Here is a 19681-nt window from a genome sequence, read left to right as displayed (position 1 = left end):
CGCAGGCTAAATTCACAGAACCTCTCTGGAATGTAAAAACGTCTGTCCAAGTTTCCTAAAAACTGAGCACCTGAATGGTGATTCTGCTTGAATTATTAATTTCATTTTGTTTTCATCTCATATGCACTGTCACAAACTGTTTGGGGTCACTAAGAAATGATCTTGCTTTTAATGTTTTCATGTTTTTACATGCAGATGCATTCAGTCTCCTTTAATCATTGATCATTTTTAATGGAATATTGGCACAAATGTACAGCAGCCATGGAGTTTTTGGTTGCTGAAAATCCAGTGGAACATTGTGTTACCTAATGCAAGTTTATCAGGGTAAAAGGCTGATCGATCATTAGAAAAACCCTTTTACAATTATGTTAGCACAGCTGAGAACTGTTCTGCTGATTAAAGAAGTCGTCAGGCTAGCTGAATGTCCGGAGCGTGAGCAATTACAAAAACAGAGTCATCTTCATTTGTTTAAAAGAAACAAAGGATATAACTCAGCGGACATGACCTAAAACATAAAAATTGTATGATATTACTTTATACTAGTCCCTTCTTAGAAGCTAAATGCCTTTAACCAATGCAGAAAGAGAAGTAGGAGACAGAACTAAGCATGAATCCCTTACAGGTTCTCAACTGGCAACATCATTAACATGTAGCAACGTATCCATGAAGCCACAGTCTCATTGTCAACAGTGAAAAGGGACGTATTGCATTGACAACTAGAGTGCTAAAAGTCTGCAAGGAGATCCTCTGAAGAAGGCAAACTTTTAAATGCTTATTTCTAACCTCGTCAGTTTCTTAGGACATTTATCTGATGTGATCATAGCTCCAATTCACTTTGCAACTCACCCAATTAATAGATTTTCATAAAAAAAATTCTCCAGACTTTTGACCTTACCCCTATGTCGTTATAAGAAACTAATAATGCTGCGGCGCAAACAGCTTTATATTCATATAAAGCTATTTGGTGATATATATATCAGACTGAACGTATGACAGATCATCTGGTTTGAAGAGTCACACATTTACTTACCAATGTAAGACGGTTCCTTTTGGTGATACTATTACATCATCTGCAGTTCACACAACACATTGTGGGATTAAAAATAAGGTGGGCAAAGAACAGATGTTTTTGTTAACTGAATTCAGCTGGCTGTGGTGTGGATATGTGGCCAAAGCTGAAATTCCTCTGATGTTCACTTCAGGCTGCCTCCACTTCACTCCAGAGAGTCACTGAAATGGACCGAGCAACCTTTATTTTTGTAGCCCTTCTTAATGAAATGATCAGGAAAAGCATCCTTTGTAAAATTCTCCTAAATCCAACATGTGGAGCGACCCACTGTGGCAATCCCTTGTAGACTGTCCAACAAGTTTTAGTTTCAGTTTTGCTGAGTGAAAGTCTGGTATTGTGTTAATCTGTAACTCATCTCTAATAAGCAGTTTGTGTCTGTGTAATAATCGCTCTACAGTTTATGGATATAGCTAGCTAATCAAGCCTGCTAGCTGTCTCCCAATTTAACATACTAATCCAGCCCCTTGTCCCATTATTTGTCCCATTTACTCCACTAAAGCAACATGTGGGGAGGTCAAAATGCTAACGTTGAGGCTTCAAAATTCAGAATTAAAATGAGTGGGTGTTGTCATGTGTTTAATTCTATCGCGTAAATGTATGTGGTTTAAAATCCAGTGTAATACTTTAAATAAAGCCCGCCCACAAAAAAAATATAAATTTAACTTCACTGATTACAAAAAACAAAAGGAAATGTAAAAGAAAATGAAATTTACTGCATGATTTGTAACCTTTGCATTACCTTAAGAAAGGGGCGCTGAAGGTGCTGTGTAGACATGTCTGCTATATTATCAATCTTCACTGGAATTACACTTTAATCCCATTTCTCTTCACTTCACACGTAATTCTTCTCTTTTTCAGTCTAAATATCTTGAGACAATCAAGACAAGACAATGATGTGCTGTGTGCTGCCTGCAGGAATATTTGCAGATCGTAATCACCCTCCTTTTGCAGCTTGGTTTAAATTTTAGCTCTATTGCTCCGACATCAGCCTCATTCACTGTATTTAGAAGCAGACTTTTCCTAAATGGATGAGACTTGTGTGAGATTAGTTGAACCATCAAATGTACAGACAGACTCAATCATCTTTTTTTTTTAAAAATCTCCTGTTCTCCATTGTCTTGTTCTCTTGCATCCCTCCCCTAAAAACGAAATGTCAGCACCTGCTTATTGCATCATATTATTGGTGTGGTGGAGTTGGTACCACTGCAGAACAACTTGGCTCTGCTTACATGATTATTTGAGATGCAAAATTACAGGCTTACCGCCAAGAGAAGGCCTCAACGCCCCTCTGCCACTGTTCTTATTGTGTCGCCCTCTGTGTTGCCTGACGTTCAGGGCTGACAGTATAATTACTACGGTGTGGGAAGAGGATAAAAAGGGATGTTTGTTCATTCTCCCACCTACTAAACATCCAGCTGCACCACATGAGCCACTCACAGAGAAGAAGGTGGCGACTACCAGAAATCCTTCATAACATAAAATTGAATGCTTACAAGCTGTACCTTATTACTGTGTCATGTGCAGAGGACTAAACTTACTAAAAGGTTAAGTCCCAGGCGTCTCTGGCTCTTAAATAGTTTTCATCGTACTTATCTAACAGACAGTTCAGAATTTATATTTAAACAAATGTGACTTCTCCTTTGTGGAGTCCCTCAAGGCTCAGTCCTTGGACACCATTCTGTTTCCTATATATGTGTTGTCTTTGGGTGATATACTTTACAGTTTTAAAGGAATTTCCTACCATTTCCTACCATCTCAACAGCTTCTCCTACCTCAGCTCATGTTTTTATGCTATCACTAATTGGAAGTGTTTAAATTTCCTCGAACTCAACTCTGATAAAACTGAGGCTTTTGTTCTCTATAAAGAATCTTGGTGTTATTTTTGACTGCTGTCTGAATTTTGAAACTGGAAATTTGAGTGCGCACTTCAATTTTCTCCTGTCTTGACAAGACACATACTTGTCTTTTGTATTTCTCAGTCCTCTCTTGGTTGTCAACTGGTCCAGGATGCAGCATCTAGGCTGCCAACAGAAACTAGCCAGTAATCACATAGAACCAAATGTTTCTGTTATATTATCCTGGTTTGTTTCGGACCAACCAAGTGCTTGTTAGAAACAGGGGTTTTTTAGAATAGTTATGTTATTTTGTGCTTAGTTAGGATTGGTGTTTGTTTTTGTTTCCCCCTATTGTGTGTAAATGGTTTGGCCAAACCACTACAAAGGTGACCCTCCTGTGTCTTTGTGTTTAGGCTAGGTTGCCAGTTAAGTTGTGTCTACTTTGTTTGTTTAAGCTTCTGGAAGTTACTTTTTTATTAGAGTTATATTTAGTTGACCTCTCTTATGGGTCTACTAATTATATTTTGAACTTTGTCTTTCTGAACTTATTGTGGGGGTTAAAAAAAATTTTAAAAGCCCATTTCTGAAGACATGTTTCCTGTGTCTTCTATGCTTTTGCTGCTTGGTCCCTCACATGTGTCTAACCTAAAGCAAAACCATACCACCAAACATGAATAACTGAAGAATGGAAATTACCATCATCTTTTCATTGCAGTGTCCTTTTTTGCTTTCTTGTCATAGGAACTGGAAACAATGTCAAATAGCCAGTTAGGCTCTATGCAAAGCTGACCTTGGAACACCTCTAAATCTCAATAAAAAAGCACATAACCTTAAATATTCTTGCTAAGTATCTTTGTTTCTACTCATTTGTTTTCTAAAATGCACAAATTTGGACGGCTAGTTTTTCCCCATGGTTTTCGTTTTTATAATAAATTAAGCTATTATTCAGCTTTAAGCAGTCCTGGAAGTGATATCAATAATCTCATCAGGAAGAAACTGAATGAGCATATTTCTCAATAGGTTAATATAATCCCTTTAACATGGACACTTACGGAAATAAAGTAAAACTTAAATATTTTAAGCACGGGCATGGTGATTTGGTTTGCATACAATTATCATTTATTTTCTCCTGCAGCTGAGATTTGCTCTGATCCTTGCCTGACCACCCAAGTACTTAAGACCTCTCTCTTCATAGTTTTAATTCTTAATTTTTTTTAACCAAATACTTTGGTTGCTTCTGGCTTAGAACCTTCTCTAAACTTTCTCTTAAAAGATAAATCAACAACATGTTATAAATTTTGAGAAAAACTGATCACAAATGAGTTTGATAAACTTGCCTGCAGCTGTTTAATGAATATGTAACAATGAAACTCCCCGGACTGGATTTTGTTCTCGAAATGAAAAACTCTTCTTGGATTTTGGTAAAATGACTTCAAAGTTGGAGATGTTAAGCACTTACAAGAAGACAGAGGCTTTCAGAAGGAGGCTCATCATTTTTATTCAAGTGTGTTATGGCTTCACCCAGGCTGTTCAAACCCAGTGAGTCACCCACACCAAATCATGCACACACACTCACCAAAAAAAAAGGAAAGAAAGAAAAAAGAAAACATACAAATGTAAAATGTTATGTAAAATGTTCATTGCACTCTGAACAAATCTCAACGATCTCTTCTCTAAATGTTGAAAAGAGAGCCACACCAGAGAGCACTGTACAGACATCAGTTTCAAAATTGCAACAGAGGACGTCAGTGGCCTCAAACCACATGATTACCAGCAAGATGGGCTATAATCTCCTGTAAGGAATATGGTACATGGTATTTTTTTGTTCATCAGACCTACAGAAGAACCTATTGCAAAGGATATTTCACAAATAGAAGTTATGGAACACATTTTCTATTATTACACAGATAGTAGTGCAATTTGTGTCTCTTTGTCCCTGTCGTAGATAAACATGGCACTGTTGACAGAGAAATGGCCTGCACATACTGCCACATGCAGTAAGGAACACCTGGAAGCCAAGCATGGCCACATACGGGATGCCGTAAAAAGAAGCAGCAGCCAATGACCAACGGGAATCAAATCACCTCCGTATCGTATGACCCCACGTGGCAGAAGACAATATGCAGCCGTGTTTGTCTGGTGAGAGCAATGGCGTGTGCGGCTGTTTCTCCGTGCCGTCTGCATCTGTTACAGAGTAACATTCAGTCGAGGACCATCAGCGTGACATGTGACGTGGTGGTTGAAAAATCAGAGTAATATGAACGCGTGTGGGAGGGGGATGAAAAACGATCTGACTTGCTGCTCATGAAGATTAAATGAGTTAATTTGTTTGCTTCTTCCATTCAAAAATAAAAAAAAATAAAATGATCCATTATGGCTGATACATTCCCCAGAAATGCTGCTTGGAAAGGTTTTACTGTGAAAGTGGAAGCAAAGCAGATGCCACTGATCACTTAGTGAGCGCAGATATTTGGTTAACCCTATCAGTGTTCTGGTAATGATAGATCTCGATAATGGTAACGATCATTCTGGTGTACTGCATTCTCAGAGTAACAGGTGAGAGGAGGAAGCACTGAAACGTCTCAACAACAAAGTCCAAAAAGAACAGTTGTTTTCTCGTCAGTGTACTCTTCAAGTACATTCAGATAACCTTGACCTATATTAAGGTTTCATATTATCAACAAATCCCCCAAAGAGATCAAAATCAATGATGCATACAGCTGTCTCACTATCTGACCTTATATATTTTTGTGACATTAAGCTGGAATTCCATCATCCGCTTCCTTGGTTGATTGGGATTATATGACTAAGTAAAATGGGGGAAAACAACAACAACCACAAAAAGAAAACGGGGGACTTGGAGTAAGAATCATGAATCATCATCACCCTAAGCTAAGTTTGTTTGTGCATTTTGGATGGCTGATTTTCTGGCCCTGCTCTTGTCTCAACGCTCTTTAGCTAGAAATCTATCTGCCAAGCATCAAACAGCAAGCAAAGTTCTTAAGGTGATAACATCCAAGAAACCTTGGGAGCTGCATATTTATCTTGGGAAAGAGTAAATATTGTTCTTTTGTATAGATCAGTAGATCTATTGATCTATACATGACTCCAACTGTAATGTTAAACATGTTTACTGGAGAATCTTTCTCACAACATATCCTTTTTCATTGGCAATGTACAAAGATATTAAGTAGCTGTTAGCTTAAAACTGACGCTCCTGACTCTCAACGTTGACTGCAGGGTTTGTGTGTTTTAGCTTGCCTCTTATAGCTCAGTGACGCCTCATTGAGGCCACCCTAATTGAGACTAGGAAAAATACGTGGTTACTCTGTGATTGTGTTTGTCAATCAATTGAAAGTAGTTGCAGCAACCAGCTGGTTACCTAACCTGTGTTAGCCTGGGGGCCACTTTCAGTTACAAGGCGATTTTGTATTTTGCAGTAAAATGACAATTTATCATTTTATCAGTTTATTTCTATATTATCACAAACAGATGTTGGTATGTAGTTACCAGCTTGACCCCATTCAATTGCAGACTGATAGCAACAAGAACAAGAGCTCCATGTTATTGCTGATACATCAGGGTCGCTTTAAAGATGGCATCTCACTTCAAGTGGTCGCGGACTTGGTTGCACACAGTCACAATCAATTTGTCATGTCGCCATCTCTAACCACTGAGTGGCTGCAGCATTAGCTAATTGAAGTACCCACATGCTACCAAACATAGCTAAATATGGTTTTAAGTTGATAATGTCAGCTGATTCTTTCAAGTTCACAAAAAATAGCTGATGCAGCTTCGAAAATAGGCTGTATCAGCTTTGCGTCAGTATTTACCCCTTAGCCGTAAAAGGCTTTCGGGGTATTGTCATTACCCTGCTGTGTGGGCGAGCAGATGGCGTGAACACCTAAGTTTGTGAATGAGGTAAAAATTGATGCCATAGGTGTATTTACTAAAAAAAAATCTCAGCCGAATCTGAATCTCAGTGACCTCAACCCCAAAAGTCAGACGTCAAGTTTTCTGAAAATCTCAACTTGATAGTAAGGTGACGTAGGATTCTAAAAACTGCTAGCATAGTTGTGTCTTCTAGGAGGCTGAGGGGAAGCATTGGCTATGGGTAGTGTTTTTAATTAATACTATAAGTTTTCTGTGGTTGTGGCCTGTTGTGGGTTATGTTGAACTTTCCATGTTATATCCTTTAAACCTGTCAAATAATCACACTCCTTGTGTTTCTTGCACCATCTGACTTCATTGTGGGAGGTTGTGGCAAAGCTCAGCAATTATCTCTGAAAGCACAGTGTTACTATTACTGAGGAGTAGCGACCCAGCATTATGAGAAGGATACCCAAGCTGCTATACACCACAATAATCTTTTGAACCATTATGAGATGATTGTGTCTTTTAAAAGTTAGGAAGTGATTCAGTCTGCTTTGTCAATGAGTGAGTGCCTGACTCTGCGTGGTGGGGTTCAGATGTTGATTTCCTTATCATCATACGACTTATCAGGACTGAAATCTGTCTCTATGTAACCGCATCTGCTCTATTGTTAGCCCGAAGCCAGACTGCTATAGTCTAACAATAGATTTGGTAACGTACAAACAGATCTGCTGTTGAAATGTGCCCACTTTAACAGAAACACTGACTGCTGTTTCTTCAAGGCACATATGCTGATGTGTAAAAATACATATGCATCTCAGCCATGAAAAGGCTTGTTTTTTTATTCCAAAGATTGTTATCTAAATATGCTGTACAAAATGTTTAAAAGCCAGTAAAGTTCCAATAATGAAACAATGCTTTTAGGGCTTCTCTTAGACTCCATGCCTATGTTTGTCACGACTGAATAGGATCCATAGCTTTTTACCGTTTGCCCAAACAGAATGGCATTCACCTTGTGAGGCATGCTCAGCTACCCAGGAAATTAATAAAAGCCTGTTAAACACAAGGCTGCAGAGAATACTGAAGGTCACGCTTTAACTTGAAAGTTAAAGTGCAGAAGTTTTACCAGGTTTCCAGGAGTATTCATTGATTTTTACATGACATAACCTGCTATGGGAATAAAAAGGCTCCCAGGCCTGTGCAACTTAAAAAAAAATTCTCGCCATCCTGCTCCATACTTTACAAAGAATATACACTTAAATTTACATTTGCATGTTAAAATGCATTTTCAATCCTGACTAATTTACATGATGGAAATTTAAACACATGTGAATTGGACCTTAAAAACAGGCTGGTAATCAACATGAACATCCAGAGTTAATCAAGTATTTCTTAGCCTCATGGCAAGACACAGGCGTCAGGGAGATGATGTTTCTAAGTTGCATTTCTCTGAAAATTTCAAAATGAGAATTTGATATGTACATCGGTTTGTTTGGCCTGTGCGCTTGGACTTCTTGGATTGCATTCATCACCTACAGGAAATCAAGAAAAAGGGGGTTTCATTGAAAATTTAAATCTTTTTTTTTCTTTTTTTGAATTAAAAGTCATAAAGCGAGGTAAATAACTGCTGGGATTTATCAAAAGTAATGTTCATTATTTGGTAAATCATTCTTAATTGTTTGTAATTAACATAGTTATAATGGAAAAAATCGATCTGCCCATTGAAGTTCATGCACTTCCTCAGATCAGCCTTTCGACAACAAAAGAATCCTCCCTCTCCATTTTCTTCTACTGTTATTTTACTGAGAGTGAAAGGATCATCCTGGTGTTATCAAGCTTGCCTTATTCACAATCTTGAGCTGTCCCCTCCTATTAATTCATTCTCACTATTCAGCTTTTCCCTCCTTGTTGATGTGTTTATCACCTCGTGTTTCCCTAATGGCTCCAAAGTGTATCCAGATCTCAAGAGTTGTCAGTTCAGATCTGCATGCCTCCCCGTCACTGTTTGCACTCGGGCTCTCAGTCCTACGTGGTTACATTTGTGCAGGTTTCAGAAGCACGCTCAGGGTTAGCTGCTACAGGCATGCATCATGTACTATTCAGGGCTTTGGAGCATGCTCATATGTGTCTGTAATTAAACATACACTGCTTCTAAATTCAGATGGAGTAATTTAATTGCACTTATCAAAAATTCCACCCTCTGGGTCCGCTTACACTCATCAACATCACGGCACGGTAATGCCAGCTTCATTAATCTGACTTAATTTGTGATTTTCAAACATCCTATAAATGATCTTTTCTCAGCTTAACTCATAGATCCCCATCTTGATAGTTGTGACCGACATTTCCCATAATGCTCCAGTTTACTTGCCATTAAGAGACTGAAAATAAAAGCTGGCCATTACTTCCAAATATCGACAGGGGGTGCTGACTCCTCTGGTTGCAAAAAGGACTCTGTGAAGTTCACGTAAAAATGAACTTACTGCTGATTTATGATCTCAGTAAAGGTTGTCTTGAGCTTAGGATCTCAATAGTTTAACATGATCATTATTTTATCAAATGTGGTTTCATTTATAGAAAAACAAATGATAAAGCAAGGTATACTTTGCACATTGCTGATGTCTCATTAAAAAAAAGGGTGATGTCATCGTGAATTTTCCCATCTTCTATTTAGAGTCTATGATCTTATGGTGCTCATGAAGCTTTTCGAGGTATAGAAAAACAACCCTGCTGATGTCAGAGTGATGTTATTAGGGGTAACTTTTATTTTTATGTTTTAGCGTTAGAATTTGTAAAAAAGTCACCATTCGAGGTCAAATGAAAGATAGGTTTCATTATGGAAAACATAAGAGTCAGTTGTTTCCGGGTATTGAGCCATATGAGAGACTAAGAGTCTGAAATTGTGCTGCATCTTTAGTAAATTGAGCAATATTTTTTTAGAATCAGTTTTATGTGTGCCCTCCAAATGGCTGGAAGCCAAAGCACTGAATCATCAATTTGTTACACAGTTTGTGGCTGCACTGGATTGTTATCCATTAAGGCAACTCCTACTACAAAAACCTGCCTTTAAAAACATTTTTAACCATATTTGAATGCTAATTATCTGCGCAAAATCATGAATGCAGAGAGAAGCCTCTGCACTTTAACTGAACTCATATTTAGCATGAATGTCAGCGGGAGGGAAAAATCATTATCAGACTCTGGGTACGTTAGACCCCAAAAGTGGAAAGTCTGTCTAAATGGAAAAGAACTGAGGGCTGATTTGTGTGTGTGTGAAAATAAAGCTTTTATGGCCAGATCTGATGTTTCTAGAACAGGAGGAAATATCAATAACCGCAGCATGATCCTTTCTGATCAAAGACAAACAGATGCCTTTCACACAAATGTTCTGGAAAAGAGACGCAAACAATGTCACAAAAACCATGGCATACTATTAAATGACAGCTAATGCACATGCTAATATTGGCAACAGTATTTTGGCTTGATGTGTCGTGAATCCGTTTAAATACATGATTGCTTATAGAAAACAATACCTGATGCTTTAAGTCACTTTAAATTCTCTGTCTGCAGTGAGGCAATGGAAACATACATAACGGTAAATGCTGCTTCAAGTTATGGTGAAACAACTCCCTTTGAAAAATAGCATTTCCCCCAGTGTGCATCATTTGGTATGTAACCAAAGGTTAATATATCAATTTCTGTAGTGTAAATCTGTAATAAGGAAAAGTCTTGCAGTTTGTGTTGTTTGGTTCTTAAATGGAGCAATCTCTTGAAAAAATAGACATCCATGCTTCATGCTTTGCATCCCCTTGTGTCCGCGCCTGCTGTTCTTGAATAGTTTCCCAAGAATACTTCGATTTCATACAACCAAACTGGAGGGAAAAAGTGCTGAAATAAGATTTGGTAAAGGAGCAGCATTGGAAATGTTTGACCTTGTGTATAAAACTTATGGTCCTGTGGTTGTTGGGGTCTAGATAGATTTCCTTCTCCTCATGAGCTGGTGATTGTCTGTGAAGCTGTGAAGGCCTGGAGACACCGAGCTGATGGGCGAAGGGAAGAAGCTGTTTTTCAAGGTGCTGGGCGAGATCTCCTCAATCCTATAGGAAACCGAGTGAAAGTACTGGTTGGGGTTCAGCTGTGAGCTGAATGAGTTCTTGTGGGAAAAGGCACAGCCCAGGCCTCCCATCCCCGGGCTAGGGCTGTCATGCGAGTGATAGTGCATACAGGAGCACACTGACTGCAGATCAGTCACTTCTGCGTGGTATGGCTCCCGTCGCCGCCGTGCCCGGTGCAGCGATTCATCTTGGATGTGGATGATCATGCTGTTCCGATTGCCGGCGAGTGAGGCCCGTTCCTCGGCATCCCGCCGCTCATCCTCACTATTCATAGTCAGGAAACGGAGCACCACTAGATTGAGGAAGGCCCCGATGACCGTAAGGCCCACCAGGATGTACATGAAGCTAAAGGCCACATAAAGGGGTTTCTTCTGGAGGGCCCGATTCTTTTGAAGGGCCACAAAGTCCCCAAAGCCAATAGTTGTTAATGTGATGAAGCAATAATAGTAAGACTGGAAGAAGCTCCAGTCCTCATAATGGGAGAATGCAGCGGCCCCGATGCACAACGTGCCAATGCAGGAGAAAAATCCCACCGTCACCATGTTCTCCATGGACACATCAGTGATGCGCATGCCGCAGCACTTCTTGATGCGTTTCAGAAGGTACTTGACAAAAGTGTTCATCCTCTCGCCCAGGCTTTGAAACATGACAAGAGTCAAAGGGATTCCCAGGACGGCGTAAAACATGCAAAAGGCCTTTCCTGCATCGGTCCCTGGCGCCGCGTGCCCGTAGCCTGAGAAGAGAGCAGAAAGACAGCAGAAATTAGTGATGCGGAAAGACGTCAAGTCCGGGCTGGTTTTGATGCCACCAGTGCTATTGTAACTGTATACTCAAAAAGCCCCAGATCAGCTTTTGTTGACAAACATGACCAAGCAAGAAATCTTCTAAAGAGTCTGCAAGCAGTGCCAAAAGAGGTATTGAATAGGCACATGCCACAGAAATGCGTCTGCTCATTAATCTTATTTGGGCTCAAAGATTATGGCAGGAGGGACGTCCAATTAGTCTGAAGTTTCCGGCGAGGTAAAACAGTTTGGACGAAGGATTGGAAAAGAGTCATGGGGGAGCCAGTGAAGCTTTTAGCTTAATTAGACTTTATCTTTAGACCACAAGCTGCTGACTCACACACAAACAGACTATTGGAAATCAACCTGTGGGGCAAACAATAGGATTGATACACCATATTCAACTGGGTTTCTAAATGAAGTGTAATTGATTTTAAGTGCATGAATTGTAATTGAATGTTACTTCATAGACTGCAATATGAATGAAACTTGTAGAGCGTCATATTGATTATCTCTCCTCTAGCAAAGCCTTTAGCTGCAAGTATTAAACACCAAAGTCCTAGCCAAGATACACCCACCATCAGTTGGCATGTGTATCGCTTCAACAACTGACCTTCAAACAGAGACATAATATTTTTGGTGTACTGTATACATAAAAAAACATTTAATGTTCTGTGTTTTGAATTTGAATTGTGATTCTGTCTTTTCCCATATGCCCGTCCACCCACACAGGCATGTGTTTAGCTAAGGCTGAAAGCAAACTTGGCTGGATCAATCTGATTTGCAATCGAAGCATTTATATTTCCATATGCAATGTGTGTTCCTGACCTGAGGTTTCATTAGTGGACTTTAAAGAAATGCATTAAGCAAGATTTCAAATGTTGCCTTATCCTATGGCAGAGTTTAAGTGGTTGAATTTTTTTTTTCCAAACTGCACTGTTATTATTTTTGCGCGTAATATGAAAGGAGCCGAGTGCACTTAAGAAATTAGAATTAAATTATCACTAAACAGCAACCTCCCATGCTATAAAAAACAGCCAGTATGGTGCTGAAAGTTAAAGTTCTTCAAACTGAGGCTAACTCCAAAAGGGAGCTAATGACAACCGATCCCTCTGGCAAAATGATCACTTTTACACCAGAAATAAACAGGTTCACAGCAAATATTCTTGGTTTCAAATGCCAATTGATAAGACCACTGCTGGTGGTAAATTTTTTAATATGTCATTCTTTAATTATTTATTCAGTTATGCTTTATCAAGCGTCAGCATGTTTTAAGCCTATTCTAAGCCTAGCCTATCTTTGCTAGCTAAAATTCGCATTGCATTTATTATTACAGTGAGTTTATGAAAACACCTTGCTAACCTAGCTGATTAGTTTGATTTATGGTTCTCAACCAATCAATAGCTCTCATTGGATTTATGTATCTTTTGGGGGTTTTTTTTAGTTTATTATTTCGGTTTTATTGTTAGCATACTCTAGCTTCAACCGCTCTTTTATGTAGCTTTTTTGGGTACAATCTAAAAAATTCCACAGCAAGTGGGTTGGCAAAGTGGAGCACTGAGCCATACAAATTAATAAATAAATAAATTAAATAATTAATAAGAAGATGAAGACCAAAATGTGAGAAAAAGCGATGTGGATACTAGCAAAACAATGCAACCGTAAATAAATCCAAACATGCAAACAAGCAGATATTTGCCAATCTGTTCCACAGCCACAAGTGCTCCTGCCTTACAACAAAAAACAAAACACAAACTTGATTACACAGGTTTAAGTTTGCTTTAAATAATCTAAAATAATATATAACCACTCAACCCAATAATATGTTATACACATCAAATTTCCCCGCTTGAGATTAAAACCAGAAATCCTGCATATTCGTCTTGTCTGATTACACTTACATGACACACTTACAGTATGTGTCATTTGACTTAAGCAGCTTGAAGCAGTGATAGATCTTCTTGATGATACAATAAAAGTAATAGCAATCGACGCGAGGATTAGTATCCACATCAGCTTTGTCGGTATCTGCGACAAAAGAGCAATTACAGATCATATCTGGTGCCAAGCACTGGCATTAAAGTGGCTGTCTAATTTTTCACAGAGACGTCTGAGATCTGCTGCTTGTTCATTAATGAGAGAGTAAACTAAAGTTGGGGGGAAATCAAACCCTTTTCCCATAACTAAACAAAATAATATATACATTAATCTTGATTTTTCAATTCGCCCCGAGCCTGATAATCAAACTCATACAGTGCAAAAGTGTTGGCTCCCCACACGATATGCAGCAGGATTAGGGATGGGTACCGGTGTCCGGTGCCATGATGGCACCGGTTCTGACATAAACGGTAGTAACCAGACCGAAAAGCAGCGCACATTTCGGTGCTTTATTTCGGTGCCTTTTTTTCCTGAGCTGTGATACACTTCTAGCCAATAATTTTACGTTTCCGAGGATAGTAGGCGGGTCCAGGTACGTACTTTTAGAGCAGAGCTACAGATTAAAATGTCCAAGGCGAAGCGGTCAAAAGTCTGGCTGTACTTCACAGCAAAATATGCAAACTCAGCAGCCTGCAACAAGTGCTTTAAGCTGATACTGTGATACTGTCAAAGGAGGTAACACCTCAAATCCGATGAAACACCTGGCGACGCATAGCGGTTTTTTTTAAAAGCCCAGAAATGCGCCGTATGATAGCTTGCTGCGAGACCTCACACCGAGCGCATCTACTGTGCGTGGGTTGCCTGTTATCTGACCCGGAGTTAGCAATATCCCCCAAAAACCCCGAAGAGGAGAGTCCTGGCCCCTAGCCCTGCCAGTGTAGCAGAAATGATGACGGATGATGATGCAGCAGCAGCCGTTCTTCTCTGCGCGAGTAGCTTAATGTTCGTGTGTAATTTACGTTGAGTAGGCTAACCACGTTATTACATTAATGCATGTAAAGTGAACTAGCAAACATCATCATAGCTACATGCGTCTGTCTTCTTGTTTGATGGCAGATACTCCCTTCACCCTGGCCAAAAAGGCTAAAATGACCAAAGAAAAAGTGGAAAACAGCTAAACATGAGAGGTTTTTGGACAAAGTTTGTGTTTTTTTCCATTGTTTAAGCACTGCTTCCAGCCAAGAGTGATGCCATATATGCCCCATAGCTGCAGAAAAGGCTAACATTGTTATCTTTTTACAAAAAACCAGCTGAACATGAGAGGTTTTTGGACCAATTTTGTGTTCTCCATTCTTTAAGCACCGGTTTGAGCACCGTTTGAGCACCGGCACCGTTTCAAAAGTACCGATTTGGCACCGGTATCGGATAAAACCTAAACGATACCCATCCCTAAGCAGGATGTACTATAATGTTGCAGCACAACAACAGACCACACCTAAACATAACCTTACTGCAGAGAGCCCAGACCAGCCATGCTTCTTCTTTCAAAATAAAGTACTGCTTACAATAAATTTCACTTTAAGAATGTGTATTACTGACTATTGTGAAACTCACAGGAAACAGACAACAGCCTCTCACTTTATGACAGCTTAAATTGTTTTAACAGGTTAAATCGATTTAATCCCCCTCCCAACTTAAATGGCATTAATGATGAAACGGAAGTGGGGGCAGTATTGTTAGTTAAATAAAAGTCCAGTATTTCGAATTTCCGTCTTTAAAAGGATTTGAGCTTCCTGAGTAAAATCTAGAAGCAGGAAACTTGGGTAAAAACACTGAGCGTAGGTGTTTGTTTTGCATTGCAGCACAGCTTATTTGAAAATTCTTTCCGTGAAGTTGGAAGAGTGTGCATAAAGTATTGCTGCAAATGAGCCGACTGAATCTGTTGAACAATGAGCAGTGATTACTTTAAATATGGACTACAAAAAGATACGTTTAAAAAAAGGAAAATAAATTTTACTGCAGACTTATTTCGACACAGGTATAGTATTAATGCAAATATATATCATGCAGATCTGCAACTGCTTAATCATGCGATTATTATATACATATACATATACATATACATATATTATTTACTAATTATTGCAGGAGAAAAAATATTTTTCAGGGTTAATGTCATGTGGAAAATATAGCAAAAACATGCCTGTGGCATCTCAAAAGTCTTAGGCAACTCTAATTACATCTCAGGACAGATTTGTATACCCAGCCATCTGTCTTTTTCCAATCTTGCTCAAAATTAGCAAATTAATTGATATTGATTCTTATTGCTTAAATTTGTTCTCAGCGAGTAATTAGGACGTAATGAATTACAGCAGCAGCTGTGAAGAAGTGACAGCTTTCATTTGATTACAACTCGACAGAGTATGTATATTACCACAAATGTCGTCCACAGATGATCCTTCAGCATTATGGGCTGCACTCGAAGACATTATGCCAACTAAAAACTACTTCTGTTCAGTCATTTGAGCTTCCTGTCACAGGCTTGTTGAAGTGTGATAGGTATTGGTTCAACTTCTGCCAACAAGGCTCGTGTGGATTCTCCTTTTTTTATTATTTAAATCTGGACAGATAAGCACCTAAATGTCAGTCTGATGGTGAAAGCAATGTACTATTAAAAACGTGGACCTGTTAGTGATAAGACTAATGATATTAAAAGGGAAAAAAAGCAAAAAGCAATAAAATCATATCCACAGTGATGTCCTGTCAGTCGGAGCTCTCGTTGCTCCAGCATTCATTAGTGTCCTTGCATTTCCAAGGCAATAAACAGAAGATTAACAGGGCTTTACAGGGATTCAGAGAGATGACCTACAGACCTACAGAGTGGATATTAACTTGTAAAAGTAATCATCTCTGACATTTATTGTATCAAATAATATCCACTTGGGTGCCGTCTATCTTGGACTGATAAGACGATGCATCCAGGAAAGCTTATCGTTTTTCTAGTTTGTCCCTGCTGCGTAACTCCTGACACACACGAAAACCATTTCCAAGCTCGAAAAAAAAAAAGTTGTGAAATGTCGGATAAACTATCCAACTGTCTTAAAGTATTTCTTTGATGTTGCTGATGGGCTGTGTGGAGTCCGTGACAGCATTGCACTGTGTAATCTGTTTGTCCTGTTATAATGACTCTATTATCTCTCGTTGTCTTGGGAACAGACATATTTGCTCTGCCACGCTGAGCCTGTGCCATGCACAGGTGCTTTGTGCTCATGTGTGCACAGGTGAATGCATGTGTTTGTGCGCAGCACAGCAGAAAGAGAATCGTACTTTAATGAATGATAAAAGCATAGGACAGGAGCCCGGTCACGCTAATATTAAATATTAAGACGTGTTATGAAAAAGGAGGGTTGTGTTTCTGCAGGACTTCACAAGGGGAGGAAGACGAGACTGGAGCTGCAGCAGGCGGGATTTGTTTGTAAAACACACCGGCCTTATCAGCCTGGAGCACAAAGTGACTCTGAAACGTAGACGAACTCACAATCCATTCAGTGAGATGCTGCATATTTGCAAAATGTTGATTTGATATGACTCATTAAAATATCTTTGAGAAATTATCTCCTAGACAGGAATCCGTTAAAACGTTTTAAAATTTCAGGGTTGCAATAACCTATGTAGCAGCTGATTGCATTGCTTTAGTAACAGGAGCACACTTTCTATTTTAAAGCATTTCCATAAACAGGGTACACGAGGAACATCTGCTAACATGTTAAAAGAAGAACAAAGAAGCTCAGTATTCTGTGTGTGATCTTAGCGTCTCTCCTAGAATATTTCAGTATGAACACGTTTTCTGTATCACTGCACATCTGTTGACTCAGTCTTGAAATGTTTGAACAAACCGTAGTGGGATGTTTGATAACACGACGACACAAAAGTGCCTCCTGAAAGTCGCGTCAGTGTCGTCTGGAGTGGGAGGAGGTAAAAGCTGCAGATCAGTGCGCTTTCATGTTACATCCTTTTTCTACAACCAAGCCACGATGAAATTAGTCTGCGAATCACCAGCCATGCTATTGTCTCTGTGAGCCTTTGCTGTCAGGGTGCTGATGTTCAGCAGGTGTACTGTTCGACATCTTAGTTCAGTTTTGCTAATTAACGCCACAGCGCTTTTCTCATGGGGGGGAAATGTAATTAGATTTGCAGATACTGGTCCATAAAGCAACAAGCAAATTAAAAATTCCCACAATAAAGAAATAATACAGAACTTTAATGTGTGTACCAAGTGCCGTGGCACTATGGTGCATTTCCATCCATGTTTCACAGTATGCATCGAGGCAGCGTGTTAGTGTACATTTCAAGTGGCTTTTTATCTGAAATTAAAGGAGTTGTTGAGAGTGCTGATCAAATCACACTGGCTTGTCAAACAGCAAACCCGGTGCTAAATAACATGAAGTGTCAGAAACCACATCTTTGCTTACGCTTGACATTTCATTGTATAAATTGTTTTTCAAAGAAGGCATTGCATATTACTGCATTTTGCATCTTTTACAAGAGCAAATCTGCCTCCAGCCCAAACCTTTTACCAGTTTAAAACATTTGAAATGAGTGACTATTATCGGTGACAAATAATATATAAAATATACATGATCTTGAAAACCTTCTATTCAAAGGTTCTATTTGGCCCTAATCTCCTCACTGTAACCTTCAAAACTTCAGTTTGAGTTTAGAAATCACACAGCCTGTCTTTAAAAAAAAAGGTTTTCTAAGTTATCTTTTTGATACAACCTAAAGTTAGGACCGGTGACCCTGAAGAGCACTTCAATTATGCCGCTATAGGCATCACGATGCACACAGCATCTCTCTTCTATGCTCTCTGCATATTTACACTCTAAAAACTGCATGCTGTTAGCGTTGTGTGTCTCTGTCATGTAAGTCTGCCTCTCTCTGCCCCTGGAATTGGATGTGCTAACAAAATGCCAACTGTTTTACTCTTGCTTCATAAGGATGTTTGGTTTTCTCTCTATAAAATCTTCGTCTGAGACTGTTGAAGTAAGTTAGTGCTATAAGGAAAAGAACATTAATAACTAAATCATATTTGCACACTTTCTTCTAGATTTTAAGGTTCAATATCAGGAGCCAAAACAAAAAAAATGTTTTTCAAATTTTACTGTTTATTCAAGCTAAATAAAAGCATATAATGCTTTCTGACAGGTTGCATTCTGTAAATGTCATGTAAATCAGCAGCATAGCAGTACTAAGGTTTAGCACTAATATAAAAGGTCAAGGAGTCTAGAAAAGCACTACACAAATACCAGCTCATTTCCTAGTGTGAATGAATAGAAATCAGTAATGACATCAGTACATAACTTACAAAGGTGCATATTTGCACCCCTGCATTAGGGTACAGAAGTAGTCTGATCTTCATAAGGTACAAATCATCCCAATATATACAGTGATCTAGATGACAATAAAACATATTATTGGGAGTATGTTAGTATGACTCAATCATCTACCAAAACAGTGTTTTTCATTTTCATTCAGTTTCACGACAAATATGAGACAGATACAACGATGTATATCACTGCATTAAATATATACACAAAAGAGTTGCGTATAACCCTTTAAAAAAATGTAAATGTCTTTTGAAACAATCTCAAAATTCAATCTATAAGCGAACAAATATATCACACCCCCTGTTGCTCAGCACACTCACCTCCAAACTGCTTCTTATGTTTTACACACTTCTGAATATACCAAAGCAGCTTTCGTGATAAATTTGGATGACTCAACCTTTGTTTGGATCCAATCCACTTTACTATGACTTCTTTTGAGTGTCTGCACACACCCACAATGTGAATCCATAGGTCTCTGTGAGTGTGAGTCATTGTTGCTTAAACTCGAAACTGACACAGCTGGCTGCCTAAATCCAATTATTATATCATTCTATTATTATAATTCTTCCTGTATGGGAAGAAAAGGGACCATCCCACAGTCGTAGACTGGCTTAATGAATTAACCACCAACCTACACCCTGAAAGAATTGTCAGTCTCTGATCTGCTCGTGAGTCAAACGTAATCCTTCAAATAACACAAATCTGGAAAGTGTTTGTCAGGAGCATTAAATATTCATGGGTA

At 39.0% G+C, this 19681-nt stretch overlaps 1 protein-coding gene across 1 annotated transcript in view; it reads right to left on the bottom strand.

Moving 5' to 3' along the window:
* Positions 1-4377: 4377 nt before the first annotated feature.
* Positions 4378-19681, bottom strand: part of kcnk9 (potassium channel, subfamily K, member 9) — a 54396-nt gene continuing 39092 nt past the window's right edge. Inside the window, exon 2 of the mRNA XM_004564373.3 lies at positions 4378-11625. Coding sequence (XP_004564430.1) covers positions 10748-11625 — 878 coding nt within the window. The 3' untranslated portion in view covers positions 4378-10747. The remainder of the gene's footprint in view (positions 11626-19681) is intronic.

The sequence above is a fragment of the Maylandia zebra genome, linkage group LG22 (assembly GCF_041146795.1).
Source record: "Maylandia zebra isolate NMK-2024a linkage group LG22, Mzebra_GT3a, whole genome shotgun sequence".
Classification (NCBI taxonomy): Eukaryota; Metazoa; Chordata; class Actinopteri; order Cichliformes; family Cichlidae; genus Maylandia; species Maylandia zebra.
The sequence above is the reverse complement of the archived record's forward strand: the minus strand, read 5'-3'. Positions and strand labels throughout refer to the sequence as shown.